This window comes from Mustela nivalis (genome assembly GCF_964662115.1).
Source record: "Mustela nivalis genome assembly, chromosome: 6".
NCBI classification, from domain to species: domain Eukaryota; kingdom Metazoa; phylum Chordata; class Mammalia; order Carnivora; family Mustelidae; genus Mustela; species Mustela nivalis.
In genome coordinates, this window is record NC_139025.1 from 58338085 (window position 1) to 58360825 (window position 22741).

At 39.8% G+C, this 22741-nt stretch overlaps 1 protein-coding gene and 1 long non-coding RNA gene across 3 annotated transcripts in view; one reads left to right on the forward strand and one right to left on the reverse strand.

Moving 5' to 3' along the window:
• The window catches only part of LOC309868216, an 87718-nt gene extending 75365 nt beyond the window's left edge, over positions 1–12353 (reverse strand). For both annotated transcript variants that reach the window (XR_014313575.1, XR_014313576.1), the window contains exon 1: positions 12233–12353. This is a non-coding gene — a long non-coding RNA (uncharacterized lncRNA). The remainder of the gene's footprint in view (positions 1–12232) is intronic.
• A 351-nt stretch (positions 12354–12704) lies between these two features.
• FBXO33 (F-box protein 33) overlaps positions 12705–22741 on the forward strand; it is a 34056-nt gene continuing 24019 nt past the window's right edge. Inside the window, exon 1 of the mRNA XM_082737766.1 lies at positions 12705–13327. Coding sequence (XP_082593892.1) covers positions 12720–13327 — 608 coding nt within the window. The 5' untranslated portion in view covers positions 12705–12719. The remainder of the gene's footprint in view (positions 13328–22741) is intronic.

A 22741-nucleotide genomic window follows, 5' to 3' on the forward strand; every position in this document is an offset into this window, starting at 1 on the left:
ATACCCATGTTATGTAGTATCTGGTCAGCTCTCTGTGCCCATGATTTTTAATTCTGTCAGGGCTCTTCTCACTGGCACTTCCACTGTGGTACAAAACATATTAACAAATCTCCTCCATTTGTAGTCCAAAACCTTGTTATCCATCCTGAAAATGATGCAATGCTTTACAACCATCCAAATCCTATTCACCCTTCAAGAAGAGATCTCATCCTCTTGAAATCTTTTACCAGCCCATACACTGATCTCTTCATTGCACAATTCTCATATCCTCTGTAGTCTAAATTAGTGCTTCCTGAACTATCTGTAGTGAGATGCCGTTTTTAAAAATTTTTCTAATCCATTTTGGACTAATAGTTTCATAAAATGAAATTACCACGAATTTTTTAAACATGCAAAATAGAAGTAACATTTTAATTATAAATTCAACAGACATAAAATTACAGTCAATTTTCTTTTTTTGAAGATTTTATTTATTTAGCAAGCTAGAGAGAGTGCACATACACACAAGTGGGAGGATGGGTGGAGGGAGGGAGGGAAACAAAGAATCTAAAACAAACTCCACCACTGAGTGTGGGACCAGACTCAGGGCTCAATTCCAGGACCCTGATGAGATCATGACCGGGCAGAACTCAAGAGTCAGACACTTAACCAACTGAGCCACCCAAGCTCGCACTATCAAATTTCTATAAAAGTTTCTAAAGCTAATTCTCAATTTCCATACTTATATTCCAGCACAGTGGTAAGAGTCAGTGCGCCAGCATCAGCCTGCAGTCTGCACTTCAAGTAGCACTGATTTAAACAACTCAAGGCTTCAATGGACCTCTTCACTATACTAGATACTGGAGGATAATCAAGGAGGTACATACCATAGGCTTTTTCTTTAAAACCACAAGTTTACCTCTATTTTGCGGGAAAGAACAGTATGAATCAATGATAAATAATACAGATAAATAAGCTTTGTTTCTGTTCAACGTTAAAAGATCACTGAAGTCTGGAGTAGTGAAGACAGTACACTTAAAAAGAAGTGAAATCTTAAATCACCTTCTGTATTTAAATAGGACTCAGATACAAAAAAGATGGTAACTCTAGAGAGTGGAGATTACATGTACAAAGGCAGAGAAGTGAGAATCAACAGTGTATGTTGATAACACAATGAACTGTACAGCTCTCACTAGATAGTCAAGCACTGATAGGCAGGAAGTGAAAGCCTGGCAGAGTTACATAGGGAAAAACAAGCAATGCATCAAAGTTTCTCAAGAAGCGCCACAACAGGGGGGGCCTGGGTGGCTCAGTGGGTTAAGCCGCTGCTTTCGGCTCCGGTCGTGATCTCAGGGTCCTGGGATCGAGTCCCGCATTGGGCTCTCTGCTCAGCGGGGAGCCTGCTTCCCTCTCTCTTTCTGCCTGCCTCTCCATCTACTTGTGATTTCTCTCTGTCAGATAAATAAAATCTTAAAAAAAAAAAAAAAAAAGAAGTGCCACAACAGAATTAGTGTTCTAGAAAGGTAAGCCAGTACTGGTATCAAAGTTGGAGTGGAGCAGTTAGAAATTCTTCACTGGCAGGGATCATACATTATACCTTTTTACAAATCCTATAGAACCTAGAGAAGTGCTCAGCCATGGTGGATAGTAAATGCATCTTCCTTAAGCAGCACATGTTAAAAAATAATTAAAATTCTATTAGAAGTACTAATTGAAAATACTCTATCTTTACTTCACCTAACGCCTGAAGATTAAAATAAAAAACAATGTATGGATACTTAAGCCTGTATAACAGTAAAGAGAACTCAGCTTGGAAAGAGTTGGTCATTGGCCAGCAAGAGATTTCAACAAGTTTCTGATAGACAAAAAGTAGATAGGAGAATACTAACAGCTTCAACAGAACATAATATATTAGAAGGAAGTTGCAACAGAGGTGACAGGTGACCTGCTCACTGGAAGCCCAGTGAGATTCTAAGTTCAGAGTCACTTTGTTCCCTAAGGAATATAAGGAATGGGGTGAGAAGAGTGGCTAAGAACAGATTAATTGAAGACCTCAGTAGAGAAAAACTGTGCCTATCAAATACACCACCTACCCTCCTCCTCCAACTACACCCACAAAGCATACAAGGAGCCTAATATTTACCCCCAGTTAAAAACAGTAAGAGTATAATTTTCCTTTGCAGCAAAGATGGCCATCTGTTGACCAAAATTCATACAACTCCTCCTACAGTATAAAGTTGTCCCTAAGAAGTAACTGCTTAGCCAAAAATAGCATCTCTCAGACCCTCCTGCAAGTAGGTAGGTACATGTGACTAGTTTTAGCTGATGGAACATAAGGAGAAATAATGCCATTTATTTACCAAGGCAATCAAGTGCCTTCTCCATTCTTTGCCCCTTCTAGTAGGAGAAGACAGAGAATCACAGGCATTTTAAAGATCACAGAACCTCAAGACAGAAGGAATTCTCAGCAGGCAGAGAAAAGCTGCCTGCTGAAAGGAAGATCCTCACTGAACCATTAAATAAGTAAAAACTATTTTATTAAAAATGGAAATTTTCAGGTTTATTTGTTTCAGCAACCTGTACCTTATTAATTAGAGGCCTTCTCTTAAAAGGAAAAAAGAGAGGGAGGAAAAAACATCATCATAAAAATTAACGTTACACTATTGTTTTAGTGACTGAGACAGGCATTCCTCTTGTGGCATTTGGAAGACCAGCAGCCTCACAGCTTTCTGTCCACCAACACTAAAGGAAAGATTGCCAACTGGCATGGTCCACCATACATACATATTAAGATGACAAACTAGGCAAATGGAATAGGAGTGATATGAATAATCAGGACCAAGAGGTCAGATACGGTAGACTGAATTGCTCTTGTACCTTATCCTGAAAGGTTACAGGCAACCAGCTCATGTTCTCAGTATTCTGCCTTGAAATTTCCTTGCCCAATACTAACTTCATTAGTCACATCTGCTGTCTTCTATGTTACTACAACAACAGTTTTATCAAATTTTTTGCTACTACATAATACAGTTTACCATTTTTTCCAGCCTTCTATAATAGTTTTCTTGTTGACCACCCAGTCCCAAAACAAATGACACATATTTTAAATTTCTGTTACAGCAACACTCTACTTCTAGGTATCCATTTTATATCAATCAGTTTTTAATGCAAAATAAGCAAGCACAAAATCTCAGTAGCATACATAAAATAAGCATATATTTCTCACTTAGAAATAAATTTTTTAGGTGAATTGAGGAAGCTCTGTTTCACACTGTAGGTCAAGTTGACATCTTCTCCATGTCTCTCCATCAAGGGCTCAATGGCAGCCAAAAAAATGACTGGGACATGTTTTATTATACAAAGGCTGGAAACTCCCTGGGTGACAAATTAGAAACATTTAATGCCTCTTAAGGCCTACACTCAAAATTGGTGCAAAGTCACTTCCTACATTCTCTTAGCCAAACAAGTTGTGAGACCATGCCTAAAATCATTAATGGGTGTAGAAGGCAAATTATACTCTTCCTTTGACAGTGGATGAGAGAGAAGTAAGTGCTGAACAGTTATCTAATCTGCCATAATCTACCCTTCTGTACACAAAAGAATGTGACACTGTGCAGCAAAAGATGATTAATCTAACAACTAAGAGAAAAACTAAACTCATAATTAATTATCAAATATTAGTCAAAAGATTGGGAAAAATGGAGGAGTAATTAATTGAACTAAGTCTTCATCTTTTGTAAGAGGAAGCAGACAGACGATGTTTAATCATTCAAGGAATGCAGGAGAAGCATGTCATTTAAAGTTACCTGAAGAACAAAACACCCATATAGTTTAAAACGTTTGTTTCTGGGAGTAAGCCTGACAGTGGCAGGCAAGGAATGAGAAACTGTTTCTCATCAAAAGTATTTTGTTGTTGTTATTACCATGTTCATGCATTACTTCAGTTAAACAAAAAAAAAAGAAAAAAAAAAACATTATGAACTTTCTACTAGAAACTTCTTGCATAAAGACTAGATTTTAGAAATGTTAAAATCTTCCTGTATATAAAGTAAATATCATGAAAGAAACTGTATCCTTCAAGTGAATGGAAAATTTATTGTATTTTCTTTGTGGTTTAAAATTTGAGTTTTCCTCACCCCACTGCTCCCCTACTAATATTCAATATAAGTAGTAGTTCATATTCCTAAAGAACCCAGTTAAGAGCCAACAAATTTTTATATTGAAAAATCTATTTGATATCACTGTGGTTTTAAAAATTCTTAATTTGAGAAAAGTTACCTGTAAAATTGAATACTTACAGGATATGCCACTACTCACAATATAAGGAATTGGCACAAATAAAATCCACTGAAGAATGTATTATACAAATAACAAAAGGAAAGCAGAAAACAAGCACTAATATATCATTTAGACAATAATTAACTCAGACTGGGGACAGAAAATATAGGTCACTCAGGTCAAGAACTGCAGCCATGACAGACATCACAATCAAACATGGCACTCTTCCCAGTAGAACAAGAGAACAATCTCAAAATCCAAAATCCTCAACATAGTACTCCTCAGCATCTAAAACTGATTACAGTCGGCCTGGCAAGTGAAACCCCTTTGCCCCAGAGCAAAGAAACTCTCCAATTAATGTTATTATATGAAAATATTCACTTCATTTCTCTTTTTCAGCACCTAATAGGCTTAAGAGATTTTCCCAAAGGATTAAATATTAAATTCTGCAATGAGAATACTGCAGTAACTGACCATGAAATATACAGGTCTTCATGACAAAGTCTTACAGCTATTTAACCTGGAATGACCTGGAAAAGTCTAGTGGGTATTCCAGCACTAGGAAAACCAAAGAAACTATCTGAAGCCTAGTCAACAACTATCTAAAAGGTCAGTTATCAACATAGAGCATTTTTGTTCAATACAGAGTGCAAGACACCTCTGCATAAAAAGTCACTGAGCCCTGGTACCCACTCTACTGGATAGATTTCAGAGTAGTTGCTGGCCCACACTCTGTTCTGAAGAAAGCTTCCCCTCTTCATCGTAATCCCCATATCCATCTGTACAAAGAATCAGCACATTACTCCATCCTCCTAAATTCAGTTAATTGGACTAGGGCAATGTGAAAATTAATTAATGGAAACCTCACTAAAATAGAGTCAGAGGTTCCACAAAGGAGTTCTCATGCCCTACCACTCATAATCAATTGCAAATCCAACAGGAAAAGATGGACCCCACAGGTGGATACTACTCCACTGTCCTAGCAAGAGTTTGAAGAAAGCCCTTCCTCCTCCACCGGTAATAGCCCAGCCAGTGAGAGACAGTTACAGCTTTTACAGCTTAGCCAATGAAAAGCCACTATACTTCAAACTCCCAGGTTACTACTTTTTAACAGTGGACTTTTTAACAGTCTTCCCAACTTCCCCCTTTCGTCTGCAGAAGAATGTTCCTCTCCCTTTTCAGGTCCTGCCAATACAGTTTTGCCATAATTTGCTTGTCCGAGGTTGTAATTCTCTGCTATTCCTGAATAAAACTATTGTTTGCTCATAAAATAACTGGCAATTTTATTTTTAAGGAACACTTCATTTTAATCAATAAGAATGCCACCAACTTTTTTACTATTCTAGACCTAGATAACCCAAAGTCTCTCAAGAATTTCAGGTGGAGACAAAGGACAAATTTGCAAATGAAAGTGGATACTTGAGATAGAAGACCTTGCAGACCAGATAGAGCCAGCAGTTTGGGGCCCTGGGCAAAAGAAAAAGCCAAGAAACCCTACTGAAAAAAAGAGACTACTGAACTCGCAGATGAAGAGAGTAAACTTAGCTCCTGTTTTTATTTACCCCTTCGAGTCCCAGGGAGGCTCAGGTATGCTCTGATATGTGTTTATGGATGTCCTCTAAACTCCCTATAGTTTCCATGAGAAAAGAAAAAAAAGAGAGAAAGAAAGAAAGAGTTCCCTGATTAAACTACTTAAGCAACCAAAGGAATCCAATTAAGATGATTAATTAGAGACAGTGCCCCTTGAGTAAAAGTCCTATGTACCCCACTGTGGGATACTACAAAGCTGTATAACTCCAACTAAAACCATTAATATCAAACAGTTACCGATTTTAACAAGAAGCCAAGGAACTCTATTGGTTGAATCTACTGCATCAAAAACAGCAATACTTAGTTTCTAATTTTAGCAACACAAGGTACCTCTGAAAACACCCATCCTGCTCTTGAATAAAGGCAAGAAATCAGTAATGCTATAAAATAAACATGCTAAACCTTTTTTTTCCCTTTAAATTCTGAAAGGTATAAATGGGGGCGGGGGGGCAGCTCTGGAAGTGGACCTAAAAGCACAGGAATTACCTAATAGGCCTGCTATTAGAAGACACAGTGGCTCCAGTCCACATGTATGAGAGCTCTTAGGTAAAGAAGTTGTAATCTGGTATCCTACAGGAAATCTGGTTTGGTTTAGTCCACAGAATGTTTCTAATGTGAATGAGCTAGCAATCAGGACATTTAATCTTTTAAAAAAATTAGTTTTAGTGTCTTCTGAAAATCTAGAAACTTTCAACTTTCCCAGTGGGGGAAGTATCCTCTGGTAAGTTCCAGTCCTCCTCACTCACTATCACATGGCTCTGGACCCAATTCTTCTCTCACTGCCTCACATATTCTTTTAGAATATGACCTATCAATTCCTGCTTTATGGATACAGATCTTCCAATTCAAAAACCTATACAACAAATTTGTGAGTGGCTCAGTTAAAGTAAGTTCTGCTATCAGCAACATGGTGTACCTAGAGGGGGGAAAAATTGATCCTTTGTCCTGCAGGCTGCTCACCAGGGCAGACTTTCCCTACCCTAAAGATAAATTCCCTTCAATCCTTCATTTTTTTCCTGTAATATGACCTCACTAGGAACCATTCCAATCCAGTAGACAAGTATGGAGAGAAAGAAATCAAGTTCCCAATTCTATTTTCCCAGGAGGCTCCTGTGCCTCTAAGTAAATTTATGGACTCATGATAAGAGATAATTTGAAGGAAGTTATGTCATCTGTTTGCCGACAGTATCTGAAACCCAAACCTTGTTCAGGAAAAAAAACATTTTTTTCAAAAGATGTCTCCATTTAAGCAGTTTGCACATTCACTGATCGTCTTGAGCATCTTTTCATGATGTAGCTAAAATAAAATCTGTCATGTGTTATTTTTTTCTGTTATAGTATTGCAAATGATTCAGCATTAAAAAAGTTATATATTTTTATCTACAGTTTGACAACTTGCCAAACAATGGAAAAAAGGCTACAGTACAAATATATTTAATATCCTAATAACCTAACATTAAAAGCACTCAGTGTGGCATGTTAGAAAAGAATACTAAATGTTCCATTTCTCTCCAAAAAAATACATTAATACAAATTAAGATAACTTGAATAAAACTTGATAAAACTTTAATCAATCATAATAAACATAATAAGAAAAATGGAACAAACACTTGACTGACAACAGATCAAACCACATCAACCCACCAGGGCACATATCTATCTCGATGTTATAGTCTTATCCACCATTTGTTGCCCGGGTTTCAGATCCAAATAAGTATGGGTAGTTGCTATAGTGACAATATGCCACTTTTGGAACCAGGAGCTTAGTACTACTGAGTATTTATGAGCTTTATAACGTCAGTACTTCCTCCCACACTTCAAATCCGAATTCAGACATTATAACTTCACAAAATGCTATTTCATTCTGCTGTTTAGAAGTCAATTTTGTTGGTTTATCAAAAAGTTTATACTTTAGTATACATAAATGTCAAGACAAATAATCTAACTTGTTAAATTAACATGGTAAGAATATACATTCCCAATAAATATTTGATTAATGTTAAAAATGCTTGCTTAATAAAATAAACAAAATGTATCCCATCACTGGAATTTACCCTTTTATTATGGTAACTAGGCAAGAACCGTATCTTATTAATTCACGTCTTACCTTATTTTCATGAATAATAGTATTACTACCATTCTTCATTTAACATGAAAGTAAAAATAATTTTTAAAAAATGAAAAGCTTTTCAGGGCGCCTGGATGGCTCAGTGGGTTAAGGCCTATGCCTTCTGCTCAAGTCATGATCTCAGGATTCTGGGATGGAGCCCCGCATCAGGCTCACTGCTCAATGGGGAGCCTCCTTCCCCCCCACCCCCTCACTGCCTACCTCTCTGCCCACTTGTGATCTCTGTCAAATAAATAAATACAATCTTTAAAAAAAAAATGAAGGGCGCCTGGGTGGCTCAGTGGGTTAAGCCGCTGCCTTCGGCTCAGGTCATGATCTCAGGGTCCTGGGATCGAGTCCCGCGTTGGGTTCTCTGCTCAGCAGGGAGCCTGCTTCCATCTCTCTCTCTCTCTGCCTGCCTCTCCATCTACTTGTGATCTCTATCAAATAAATAAAAATCTTTTAAAAAAAATGAAAAGCTTTTATTTTATAGAAGATTGATATATTTTTATTTCCTTTAGGAACAATTTCTAATAATTAAAAAGTAAGTATCAATGGTATCCGAGAAAAATGCAGTTTCTAGCAAAATGCTAAAAATAAGGAAAAATAATCTCAATCAGAGGATATCTCAAGATCATCAAAAAGTCAGAGCCCCAGAAACCCTCATACATTGCTTCTGGGAAGGAAAATGATACATCCACTTTGGAAAACAGTTTGACAGTGTCTCAGAAAGTTTCACCTAGGACTACCATACAACCTACCATGCACTTTCCTAGTATCTACCCAAGAGAAATGAAAACCCATGTCCACAAAAGACGTTCAGAGAAATGTTATTTGTAACAGCCGAAATCTGGGAACTAAATATCCATCAACTGGTGAATGGACAGATTTTTATTTTTTTAAAGCAGCGGGGAGGGACGCCTGGGTGGCTCAGTTGGTCAAGCGCCTGCCTTCGGCTCAGATCATGATCCCAGCCTCCTGGGATCGAGTCCCGAACCCCTCAGCAGGGAGCCTGCTTCTCCCTCTGCCTCTGCCTGCCTGTGCTCACTCTCTCTGACAAATGAAATAAAAACAAAACAAAAAACAAAAAAAGGGGGGGATACTATTCAGCAATAAAAAAGACACATGCTACGTCATGAATGAACCTCAAAAACATTATGCTTGGGACGCCTGGGTGGCTCAGTTGGTTGGACGACTGCCTTCGGCTCAGGTCCCAGGATCGAGTCCCACATCGGGCTCCCAGCTCCATGGGGAGTCTGCTTCGCTCTCTGACCTTCTCCTCGCTCATGCTCTCTCTCACTGTCTCTCTCTCAAATAAATAAGTAAAATCTTTAAAAAAAAAACAAAAAAACATTATGCTAAGTGAAAGACACAAATCATATTTTGTATGATTCTATCAATATGAAATGATCAGAAAAGGCAAATCTATAGAGACAAAGTACATTTGTAGCTGTCTGAGGGTAAGATGAGAATTAGCTGTAAATGGGCATGAGGTATCTTATTAAAGGGATGGAAATGTTCTAAAACTGTCTTACAGTGATGGCTGCACCATTTGTTAAAATTATTAAAAATCACTAACTTGTATACTTCAAATGGGTGAATTTTATGATATGTAAAATATGCCTAAATAAGTTTTGTCTTCTTTTTAAGTCAGAGAATATTAGAGCTGCAGGGAACCTTATCCAAACTCTATAGAGATGGAGAAAATAAGGCCCAAAGAGGTTAAGCAAATTGTTTAAATGTCACGTAGCTAGATCATAGCAAAACCAAAAAATGATAAAAATCTAGCCTCACTCTCCAACCCAGTCCAGTGTAACATTTATTAAAAATGCTCAAGGAGTTTTATTATAATAATAACAATCACATAGAATTATTTGAAAGGCACTCTAAAAGCATCAAATTTGTGAATCAAACATAACTAGGGGCACTTGGGTAGATCAGTGGACTAAGCTTCTGACTGCATGTTGGCTCAGGTACTGATGTCAGGGTTGACATCAAGCCTCACAATGGGCTTACCCTTAGCAAGGAAGTCTGCTTAAGACTCTTTCCCTCTCCTTAAGCCCCTCCCCCTGCTCACACTGTCTCTTTACATAAGTAAATATTTTAAAAAATAAATAACCAATTAAAATAAACCAAAAATCAATGAGTACACGATATTCAAAAAATAAATAAATAAAAGCTAGAAAAACTCACTTGTTGCTCCTTGAGGTCCTAAAACTTACTTTCAAAATTGGTAATAAAACGAACTAAGCATTTTTTTTTCCTAACTCTCCAACAGAACCTGTATTTTGGAGTAACTAAATGTTGCCAGTTTATAAAAGAAAGCTTCTACTATCCAGAAGAATGCAAATTAATAAAGATACATGAAATTAAAGAATTAGAAACCACCATTTTGCAACCCGTAATAAAATTGTGATTCAGGCAAGAATTATCAATTATTATTAAGGGCATTAAGTGAATGGTTGATGGGATATTTACACATTTTTAGGAAGCCAAATAACACCTTAGAGATTAGTTTTAATGAGAAAAACAAAACATAAATTTAGGAGGGAGCTCAAGATGTCACCAACTTAGTCAAACTTCTACCACTAATGTTCAGGTTTATTAGAAATTCAAGGATTAGAGAGGTAAGCTAAACACCAAGAGAAAATAGTCAAACAATTATAAAAGAGAAGGTATTTTTTGCGATAGTAAGTCTCCTCTCTTCAGCTAATCAGAGAGGGAAAAAAAATGTGTTGGGGGATGACTATTCTAGATTAAGAGACTTGAAATACATAAACAAAAACAAATGTGATCTTTAACTGGATTCTGGTTTGGATAAAACAGCTGTGAAGGTCATTTGGGAGATAAACGGATAAATATGAAAACTTATAATATTATAATATAGTATTAGAATACTAGATAACATTAAGGGCTTATTTGAAGTGTGATAATATTTTTGTTATATAGTTAAAGTAAGGTTTTATGGAGATGCATACTGAAGGTCTTGGTATATCTAGAGGTCTATGGTTCATTTCAAAATACTTCGGTGAATTCAAGAAATAAAAAAATTAAAATCCAAGTCTCAAATTCCTACATTCACGGCTGCTTCCGTAAGTGCTCATTATTCATAAAGTATAATAATAATTACACAGAACACCCGCAGGCAGAGGTTCCGAGAACTGACCTACCACGAATGATGGCTTTTTTTCGGACAGGTACTTAGCTGATGAGAACTTACAGGTAACAGCACGATATCGTTTGGTACATGCACACAGGCACCAAAAACCATCTTAAGCAGCATGAATGGAGAGTTTTACCCGCAGAGAGCTAAAAATATCTAGAACGGCTTCTTGGTATTTACTAAAAGAACAAGGCTCTTCCACGATCATAGTGAAGGCTCTGAAGCGGTAGCTTCACTAAAGCAATCCTCAATTATTACATAAAAATCACTTAATCCTTTCTGACTTCACCGTCCTTTCCGATCAGGTTACTACTTCCCAAGTTGTGATCAAGTGAAGGGACATTGTTTTAAAAATCCTTCCCTGAGGGGCACCTGGGTGGCTCAGTGGGTTAAAGCCTCTGCGTTCGGCTCAGGTCGTGATCCCAGGGTCCTGGGATCGAGCCCCACATCCGGCTCTCCGCTCCGCGGGAAGCCCGCTTCCTCCTCTCTCTCCCTGCCTAGTCTCTTTGCCTACTTGTAATCTCTTGTCTGTCAAAAAGATAAATAAAACCTTTTTAAAATGTCACTTAAAAGAAAAAATCCTTCCCTGAAATTACGGGCGCCAAACTAAAGAAAACGTATATCATAACCATCAGCTTCTTTTCAACTAGTGCCTTTAAATCTCAGAACCGGGCACTCGGAGTCTCCCTCAAATCCCGGAGAAGAGGTTGACCGTCAACCGGAGACAGAACTCCTTTGCCTTCACTTCCCTCTCGCCCTCAAAATCCAAAGGGTGGCGCTGTCCTCACTCCTTCCCCACAGACCAGGTGCGCGCAGAGGTCATCCGCACGAGCGGACCCGTGAGGATGGTCCGCCTGCGGCCTCGGTCTGTGCTCTCGGCCGCCCAGCGCCGCGCTTCTCGTTTCCCCCACACAGCCGGTCCGAGTTAGTCCGCCCGCTCCCTCTCATAAACTCTTAGTACTCTGGGCGGGTGGGTCCCCTCAGAAACACCGCGCACGCCGACACTCTGGCTCTGAGTCCTCGACCAGCAACTGAGAAACTTCCGAGACCCCTCGCCCTGACCCGAGTTCCGCCACTGCCACCGCCTGAACCTTCAGATTAACTAACTGACTTACACACTTGATGGGACTCAGCGGGCACTAAGAGATGGGATGAGCCGCCTAGCGCCGGCTCCAACCGCACTTCCCGCCCCACCCCGCCGGCCTGCGTGCGTCCCAAGTCACGTGCCGCGTCTTTCTTCCCTACCGGCAACTGGGCGCACCTCTCTTCCGGAAGTCGCCCTCCTCCTCGCAGGGCTCCTCCCACCACCGGTGACGTCAAATTCAGCTTCTACCACTGCTCTGCCTCCGCCTCTAAGCGCGGGGAGATCTGCCGTTTCTTTACGATAAGTTCTGCCACTTTCTGGGCTCTAAACATTACAAGCGAGGGCGTTGAAGTTATTGAGTGTGTAGGCCTTGGGCTCGCTTGAGTACAGTTGAGGGAGCCAGAATCTGGCTATCTGGAAGCGACCCTTTCAGAGACCATCCCCCCTCTTGACAACTTCTGCTGCACTTGGTTCCGCCAAGACCCACGACGGTTCCGCCCCCTTCTTCCTTGTCATTGATGTTGTTGTTCTTGTCAGTGCCGCAGCCCCGACCGCCGGGAGCTCGAACCCGAGCGGGGGCCGCCCGGGTGGCGCGGTGGCGGCGGCAGCGGCTGCGGCTGCAGCAGCTGCGACGGCTGCGGGGGCTGCTCCGGGGACTGCGGGGGCGGCCGGGGGCTGGCAGCCGGCGGCGGGGCCGGATGGCTCTGTGCGGGCAGGCGGCAGGCGCCGCGTCGCTGCCCAGCGAGCTGATCGTGCACATCTTCTCCTTCCTGCCCGCGCCCGACCGGCTGCGGGCCTCAGCTTCCTGCTCGCACTGGCGGGAGTGCCTCTTCTACCCTGCTCTCTGGCCCCAGCTCCGCATCTGTCTCCGCGTCTCCCCTACTGAGCAGCCTCGGCTCGAATTCCTCATGCGTAAGTGCGGCTGGTTCGTGCGAGAGCTGCGTGTTGAGTTCGCGGCTGAGAATTACCTGAGCGGTGGCGGCGGCCCGGGCGACGGAGGCGGCGCGGACACCGGGACTGGCGGGGAAGAAGTCGAGGCCCTGCAGCTCTCTGCCCGTTGGCTGGAAGTGCTGCGCACCTACTTAGAGCTGGTGCTGTGTGTGCTGGTCAGCATCCGGAACAACAGGTAGGCTTATTATCGTGGACCTTCCATCCATCCTCCTTTCCCCTGTCCCCTTCTTCCGGGCCCTCTTATCGCTTCCTACCCCGCACCCCGAAATAGATTCCGTGCGGATACGCCCGGCCGGATTTAGCGTCGCTTTCTTCAGTGACTGCGGGTGTCAGTTCCAACCCGGCGATTTCCTTGAGGTGGGAGGGCATAACGGGACTCATAATACTTTATAATCAGGGATGGACTTGGTGTTGGCCAGACACCACTCCTGGTGCCTTCCAAGCACTGTCTCGTTCATCCTCTCTGTGGCCATGGGATGGAGCTGACAGGCGCCGTCATTCTTCATCTTACAGATGAGAGAGCTGAAGCTTGGGGGGCGGGAGGAGGGGGTGGGGGTTGAGCCCCCCGAGTCTTGAGAGAAACAAAATATAACCTGGTTTTATTGACTCTGAACCTGTCCCCTCAGAATAGTTCGTGATGCGGGGACGAAGTAGGTATGCCGCTAGTGTCTCCTAGTTACAAGCCTCTCCCTAAAAGAAATCTTTGACAGCCATTTTCTTCGCAGGAATAGTTTTCATTAACTGGGCCAGGCACAAAGAGTAGGAGGAGTGTTTGTTAAAGGGATGCGGGAAGAGCCTGATCATCGGGGTTGGAAGTCCCTCCCCTTGCACCTCCAGAGTCAACTTGTCTCCAGTGATTCACCTAAAAGTAGCACAGTACAGCTTAGTGTTTGTGTGTGCTGGGGGAACTGCCCAGTGTCTGCAAAGAGTAAGCACGTAACTGTCCTGGTTTTGCATCAGGGCTTTATTGTAATTCTGGGACTAACGTCCTATGTTCTGACCTGTTATCTTTATCACTATTGTTCTTTATTTGTCATCCTCTTCAAAATCCTATTAATTTAATTTTTTTGTATCTGGATGTTCTAACTAGCCTTACAATTGAACTGTTCATCGGGGAAAAGTTCTAAAAGGAGCAACTTTTAATAATAGTTATTGTATAGTAATTATTATATGGTAATAATGGTTGAGCAGTTTACAAGTACACTATCTTATTTGATCCTTTTAGTGACCCTGTGAGGTAGGCAAGGCAGCTATTATCCCTATTTTATAGAAAGGAAACTGACACTTAACAGGGTCAAGTGATGTACACATTGTCATACAGCATAATTTTTGTACAAGAGCAGTGTTCTTCCTTTTGCAATAAATACATTGTGTTGAACATCATGCATTATATTGAACAGGGTTTAGAGAAGGTACTGATTTAATATAGATTCTGTTTCTGAATCAAAAGAGTGAGATAATTATGTAGCTCCAAGTTGTACCTGGAGCACAGCTCCATCATTCCAGTGGCCTGTGTGTTTCCCCAGCTTTTCACACCAAGCCATTCCATTTTCTTACTTTGCTTGTATGTAGCAAGAGAGGCTGTTTGAAGCTGTAAATTGGAGACTCTCAGAGTTGAAAATATGACTAGAGGACCAAATGACCCAGAGTTTAAAAGATTAAGAGTCACTGATGAGACCAAGAGTGGGAGTGAATTCAGTGAGTACTAATTAGATTTTTCTGTTCTGAGATCAGATGGTCCCTCTGAGCAACCATCCAAAAAAAAAAAAAAAAAAAGAGCATGACTTTGGTCCAACTACGAACAAGCCTTATAGAGTGCCTTGTTCCTTGTATGTGTTTTAATAACTGGTTGGTTGGATGGGTAATGTTCGTTCTATAGGCAACATAGTGATATATCACCTCTTTCCTTTGTGTATAATTCTTCTCTTCCTCCTTTCCTTAACCCTACCACTTTTTTTTTTTTTTCAGCTTTATGGAGGTATAAATAACAAAAGTGTACCTACCACTTTCATTAGCATCCCAATCTGTCTGTCTGTAATGTCACTTTATGCCCGCTCATTTGGGTCAGCTATTACTTCTATACAAATACAACACACTGTTATCTCTGATTTTAAGGTTTTCTTGTCTTTTATAGTAGAGGTGCTACTGTGTGTTGTGCTGCTTTGGTAGCACATTCGTTGTGTGTGTCTGAAATTAAAGTGTAGTATTATTACATGTGTTATCTGTACTAGTGATACTTCAAAGGGTTTTTAAAAATAGATAAGTTTGGAAATAAGTTAATTTAACCTTTATTTTTGAAAATGTCTTGAGATATTCTAATAATATTGAAAGTGCTACCATGAATATTAAAAACATAAGCAGGAATAGTTTTTTTTTTAATTTTAACAAATTTGAAATGTTTTAGATCAAGGGGTTTATTTGGTAATTTTGTTAAAGCCTATACATGTTTTCTTCCATAAGCACTTAAACTATAGACTCAGGTTCAGTGAAGAAAATAACAATTTCATTTAGTGTTTTTTGGGTTTTCCAAAACCGTTAAATTTACTAACTAATGAGAAAAATGAACATTAGATACTGTCTTTTTACACTTCCAAGCTAAATTTACAGTAATTTTGGTTTATGATTTCTGCCATTATTTCTAACTGCTGAGGAGGGTATGAAACCTAACAGTTCACAAGTCTGATGCTTCCAGGCTTTGTGGTAATTTCCTTTATATAATCTATACAACTCAGAACTGTTACTTTGTTGTGTTCCAAATATTTTCATGTCCCGCAGGAAAAGAACTAAAACTATAACCTTGGATTGTGGGAACTTTTCAAGGGTATTCTTCCAAGAGAATAATCTTTAGTTTTTGCTTGATTCCTGGGTTTCATATGCACATGTCCTCTCAGAATGACTGTAGCTTCTTTACAGATATGTTAGATGTTAGGAACAACTGATGAAGATCAAAGAGGTGCAGAAATGCCTCTCAGAGGACAAAACACAGTCCTCTAGGTTTCAGAGTTCCCTTCCTTACAGGAGACTACAATATCTGCCAGTATTATAAGAAACAGGAAGTAAGAACTGAAATGCAATAGATATTTCTCATTCAACTATATTATAAGTTAAATAGGCTGAATTTCTTCTGCAGCTGTTCCATAAGAAATTGTTCTTAAAAGTTCAAAACAACAAATGTAAATATTCATTTTTAGGATTTAATTTGGTTGTTGAGTACTGCCTATTGAAATGCTCTATTTGGGTGGCGCCTGGGTGGCTCAGTGGGTTAAGCTGCTGCCTTCGGCTCAGGTCATGATCTCAGAGTCCTGGGATTGAGCCCCGAATCGGGCTCTCTGCTCAGCAGGGAGCCTGCTTCCTCCTCTCTCTCTGCCTGCCTCTCTGCCTGCTTGTGATCTCTCTCTGTCAAATAAATAAATAAAATCTTTAAAAAAAAAAAAAAAAAGAAATGCTCTATTTGACTACTTAAGAAAAATGAATTTGTGGATAATAAGATTTATGATAATAGTTAATAGACTCAATCACTAAAAATACTTATTTTTTTCAAAGATTTTATATATTTATTTGTCAGAGAAATAAAGAATGAGCAGGGAGAGTGGCAGGCAGAGGGAAAAGCAGGCTCCCCACTGAGCAAGGAACCCAAGGTGGGACTCAGTCCCAGGACCCTGGGATCATGACCTGAGTCAAGGCACACCCTTAATGGACTGAGCCCCCAGGAATCCCTTAAAATACTTATTTTTAGGGGCGCCTGAGTGGCTCAGTGGGTTAAAGCCTCTGCCTTCGGCTCAGGTCATGATCCCAGAGTCCTGGGATCAAGCCCCACATCAGGCTCTCTGCTCGGCAGGGAGCCTGCTTCCTCCTTTCTCTCTGCCTGCCTCTCTGCCTATTTGTGATCTCTGTCTGTCAAATAAATAAAAAAACAAAATCTTAAAAAAAAAAATACTTATTTTTAGACAGCAGAGATAGGTACATTGTTATCATCCAGTTTATACTTTTCTGGACTGTGTAAGTATTTTTACATTGAGCTTTATTGGATGAAATTCTAATTTGGAAGCTGTATTTTTTTTTAAAGATTTTATTTATTTGGCAGAGAGAGACACAGCGAGAAAGGGAACACAAGCAGGAGGAGAGGGAGAGGGAGAATGAGGCTTCCCGCTGAGCAGGGAGCCCAATGCAGGGCTCAATCCCAGAACCCTGGAATCATGACCTGAGCTGAAAGCAAATGCTTAACTCACTGAACCACCTCGGCACCTGGGGGCTGTATTTTTATTAAAGAAAAATATTGCAATAGGCCAGAGAGATTTTGTACAAGGGAGATTTTCTTGTTAAAAATCTGGGCTACAGCTCCCAGCTACATATATGTACATTGACTATTTCGTGGCTATGCCAGCTTACATAACTTCTCAGGAGTGTAAGTTATATTAGTAATTCTTAGATTTTGTCTTATTTATTGGCACGTGCAATGAAGAAAAGTCTTATCTTTTTATTATTTTCTCCGCATTAGTCTACCAAGATCCAAAAACAGATAAGGCCATTTAAAAATGCATCTTAAAATAGATTAAAAATTCTTGGGACTTTTCATGTTATTATCTAAGATGGTAGGAAGTGCCTGGAAGGTGTTGTATTCAACAACCCGCAGCCTTATTTTTCTTGAAATATCTTCCTCTCTCATAATGTAGTCAGTACATGTAATAATAGCATCTTTTGAAAGCTTTCATTATTTGTATAAAAATCCCATTTGCAGAATAAATATTAAAATATATTTGGGCTCTGGGGCATGTGGATGGCTCAGTTGGTTAAGCGGCTGCCTTCGGCTCAGGTCATGATCTCAGGGTCCTGGGATCAAGCCCAAGTCCCTCTCCCTCAGCCCCTCCCTCTGATCGTATGTGCTCTGTCTCTCTCAAATAATAAAAACTTTAAAAAAAAAAAATCTACCAGGACTCTGACCAGTGTATACTGTCCAAGAGGTGATTGTCCATAGAGAAGAAAGGTGAGATCATGCATATCCAACAGACTCCTTACCTTAAATCTGACAATATAAAGTGGTTCTATAGGCCATTAAGAAAGGAGGAGATCCGGGACGCCTGAGTGGCTCAGTGGGTTAAGCCTCTGCCTTCAGATCAGGTCATGATCTCAGGGTCCTGGGATCAAGTCCCGCATCGGGCTCTCTGCTCAGAAGGGAGCCTGCTTCTCTCTCTGGCTGCCTCTCTGTCTACTTGTGATTTCTCTCTGTCAAATAAATAAATCTTTAAAAAAAAAAGGAGGAGATCCTAACTTGTTAAAGAAACTAACCTCTTGGAAGGGCTGCTGAGAAGAATTAGGGTTCTCTGTAGTCCATAGGTACAGTCTTACAATGACTGAGAACCCATAGATGGAGAATATGAAATAAAACTCAGCAAAAGATTGGTAAAGTAAAATGTTATTTTTTCTGTGTTAAATGAAGCTGTGAAGTAGCTTTTGAGTGAAGTTACTAAATTATTTCCATTTTACTATGCTAGTTCTAAGGCAGCCTTGAAAGATCTCACCCAACTCGATTGATTTACTTAGGGCCTAAAATGATACTTATAAAAAAAAAAAATCTGTTTTTTTTCCTCCAAATCTTAAGAGCCTAGTATCCCATTCTCATGGAGTCAGCATTCTAGAGAGGAAGGAAAGAAAAGTAAATAAATGAAAGAAAGATTATTTCATTTGTGAAATAAAAGAGGACTATGTAATAGTGACTAGGTGGCAACATTAGAGTAGCAAGGAAAAACATGTATGAAAAGGACACTTGAGCTACAATGTGAATGATACAAGTCACCCACCTAAAGATCTGAGCAAATAACATTTTTTTTCTTTTTTTTTAATTTTTATTTATTTATTTTTTTATTTTCAGCATAACAGTATTCATTATTTTTGCACCACACCCAGTGCTCCGTGCAATCCATGCCCTCTCTAATACCCACCACCTGGTTCCCCCAACCTCCCACCCCCCGCCACTTCAAACCCCTCAGATTGTTTTTGAGTCCATAGCCTCTCATGGTTCACCTCCCCTTCCAATTTACCCCAACTCCCTTCTCCTCTCTAACTCCCCATGTCCTCCATGCTATTTGTTGTGCTCCACAAATAAGTGAAACCATATGATACTTGACTCTCTCTGCTTGACTTATTTCACTCAGCATAATCTCTTCCAATCCCGTCCATGTTTCTAAAAAAGTTGGGTATTCATCCTTTCTGTTGGAGGCAAAATACTCCATAGTGTATATGGACCACATCTTCCTTAACCATTCGTCCGTTGAAGGGCATCTTGGTTCTTTCCACAGTTTGGCGACCGTAGCCATTGCTGCTATAAACATTGGGATACAGATGGCCCTTCTTTTCACAACATCTGTATCTTTGGGGTAAATACCCAGGAGTGCAATTGCAGGGTCATAGGGAAGTTCTGTTATTAATTTCTTGAGGAATCTCCACACTGTTCTCCAAAGAGGCTGCACCAACTTGCATTCCCACCAACAGTGTAAGAGGGTTCCCCTTTATCCACATCCCCTCCAACACATGTTGTTTCCTGTCTTGTTAATTTTGGCCATTCTAACTGGTGTAAGGTGATATCTCAATGTAGTTTTAATTTGAATCTCCCTGATGGCCAGCAAATAGCATTTTAAGCAGGAAAACAAAACAAAACACTAAGCACCAAGTCCTTGGGCCAGACAAATTTTTGTCCCGTTGGAGCAGTAGGAAAGAAAGTATGGCAGGACCATGAGAATGAAAGTGGGAGGGGTGTCATGACGCTTTCTGAAATGTAGAAGGAGGAAGGAATGGGATTAGTTACATGGGCTTATGGAATAAAGTTTAAGCTATATTCTAAGAATAAAAGAAATCACTGAAAAATATTTAAGGGCAAGAGTAATCTTATTTGCATTTTAAGACACTGTGTTTGCTGTGTAAACAAATGAATTATAAGAGAAGAATAGAGGACACAGGGAAATTTGGGAAGCTTTCAGTAATCTAGACAGAGATGATGGTAGCTTAGAGTATGATGGAAACAGTGGAGATGAAGAAAAGTGGATAGATTCAGAATATATTTTGGAAGTAGAGACAAGAGGACTTGCTGCTTAGATGTAGAGAAAAGGGAAAATCAAATATTTTTTCTCATTACTCCATAAGAATCCCTCAGTTTTCTTGCCATTAGTAATGTTAAGCATGTTCCATAAAAATCTTAAATGTCAGTCTTATTTAAATTTTTTTGTGTAATCTCTGAGATTGAAGAGGATAATGGTGTTTCTTAGAAGTTAATTAAGTAAGTGAATTGTAAATCAAATGCTAGGAGATTGTTTTTAGTTACCAGATCCTAATAAAACTAATAAGGAATACTATGAAAAGCTGATGACTTATTTCTGATCCCAAAAATTCTGCTGTACAGTTTGGTAGCCACTAGTCATGCGTAGTTTTTGAATTTTTAATTTCTTAAATAAAATTAAAGATATTAGTCACACTAGCCACATTTCAAGTACTCAATAGCCGAATGTGGCTAGTGGTTTCCGTTAATAAACAGCATGGACCAGAGTATTGCTATCATGGCAGAGAGTTCTATTGGACAATATTTCTCTAAAGCGTTTGTTTTTATATGTTTCATTTGGCTGTGGTAATTCATTAGCATTTGTGAGAGTAAATATGTTATCAAAAGTGTTACGTAGATGTAGACACAGTTGGTATTGAACATGGACTGAGAATAGAATTTACCTAAAAGAATTTCTTGCAATGATGTAGATTATTTTAGCTTTTCTCAGTTTAGAAAGTGAAAATGTTACATTTTATGAGCTCCTTTATAGTATTGGGAAAGGTTTTAACCTTTTTAGGAACATTCTTTTGAAGTACCAAGTTTTCATGTATGTAATTTTCCATAGGTAATTAGACTTGGCTGTATTAACTTTAGTTCAGGATGGCTATGTTTTGCATTTTTCCACTGATACTACTTATTACATCAAAGAAATAATTTTGGGTCATCTGAAATAATAAGGAAACATGCCAAAGTTACTGCCACAGATAAAGTTCCCCAGTTCTGAACCACAAAAGAGAGAACAAGGTCATTATGACCAAGATACCAAACTTTTGGGTCCCAGTTGTACTCAATAGTCCAGCAGAATACCAGAAAAAGATGAAAGGTCTTTAGCCTTCTGTAGTTAGAACTTAAAGCATATTTCTTAGGTTCACAGGTGGTTAGTATTTTTTCAAAAAACTACCAAACTAACCCAATGAATTCCACAGGAATACTTTGTTTTATTGTGCTCTGCTTTAGTGCACTTGGCAGATAGAATCCACGTTTTGTGGCAACCCTGCATCGACCAAGTCTGTCAACACCGTTTTTCCGACAGTACTTGCTCACTTTGTATCTCTTTATTGTGTCTATATTTTGGTAATTCCCACAGTATTTTAAACTTTTTCATTATTACTAGATTTGTTATGGTGATCTGCAGCCAGTGATCTTTGATGTTACTACTGTAATTATTTTGGGGTGCCACTAACCATTTCCACATAGGATAGAAAATTTAATCAGTTAGTGTTGTGTTCTGACTGCTCCAATGACCAGCCATTCCTTCATTTCTTTCCTTCTCCTCAGGCCTCTCTTAATCTCTGAGATACAACAATATTGAAACTAAGACAGTTAATAACTTTGAAATGGTCTCAAGTGGTAGGAAGAGTCACATGTCTCTCCCTTTAAATCAGAAGCTAAAAATGATGAACCTTAGTGAGGAAGGCATGTCAAAGGCCAAGACAGGCTGAAAGCTAGACCTCTTGTACTAAATAGCAAGTTGTGAATGCAAAAGAAATGTTCTCAAAGGAAATTAAAATTGCTGGGAACCTGGTGGCTCAGTCAGTTAAACAGTCCCCTTTAGCTTCCCCCTCATGGTCCGGGGTCCTGGGATCAAGTTCCAGAGTCGGGCTCTCTGCTCAGTGGGGAGTCTGCTTCCCACCTCTCCCTTAGGTCATGCTCTCGCGCGCTCTCGCGCTCTCTTTCAAAAAATAAAATAAAATAGAAAAGTGCTACCCTAGAAAACACACAAATGATAACTGGAATAGCTTTATTGCTAAAAGTTTTAGATGTCTGGATAGAAGATCAAACCAGCCACAACATTCCATTAAGCCAAAGCCTAATCCAGAGCAAGGCCCTAACTCTTTTCAGTTCTTCGAAGGCTGAAAGAGGTGAGAAAGCTAAGAAAAAGTTTGAAGTTAGCAGAAGATGGTTCATGAGGTTTAAGGAAAGAAATTGCCTCCATAACATCAAGCTACATGGTGAAGCAGCAGTTGCTGATGCAGAAGTAGTAGCAAAATATCCAGAAGATCTAGCTAAGATAATTAATGAAGATGGCTGAACTAAGCAAAAGATTTTCAATATAGACAAAATAGCCTACTGTTGGAGGAAGATACCATCTAGGACATTCAAAGCTAGGGAGGAGAAATCAGTGCTTCACTTCAAAGCTACAAAAGACAGGTGGACTCTCTTATTAAGAGCTAATGCAACTGGTGACTCTAAGTTGAAAACTGTTCAGGGGTATCTGGGTGGCTCAGTCTTTGGGTGTCTGCCTTTAGCTTGGGTCATTATTCCAGAGTCCTGGGA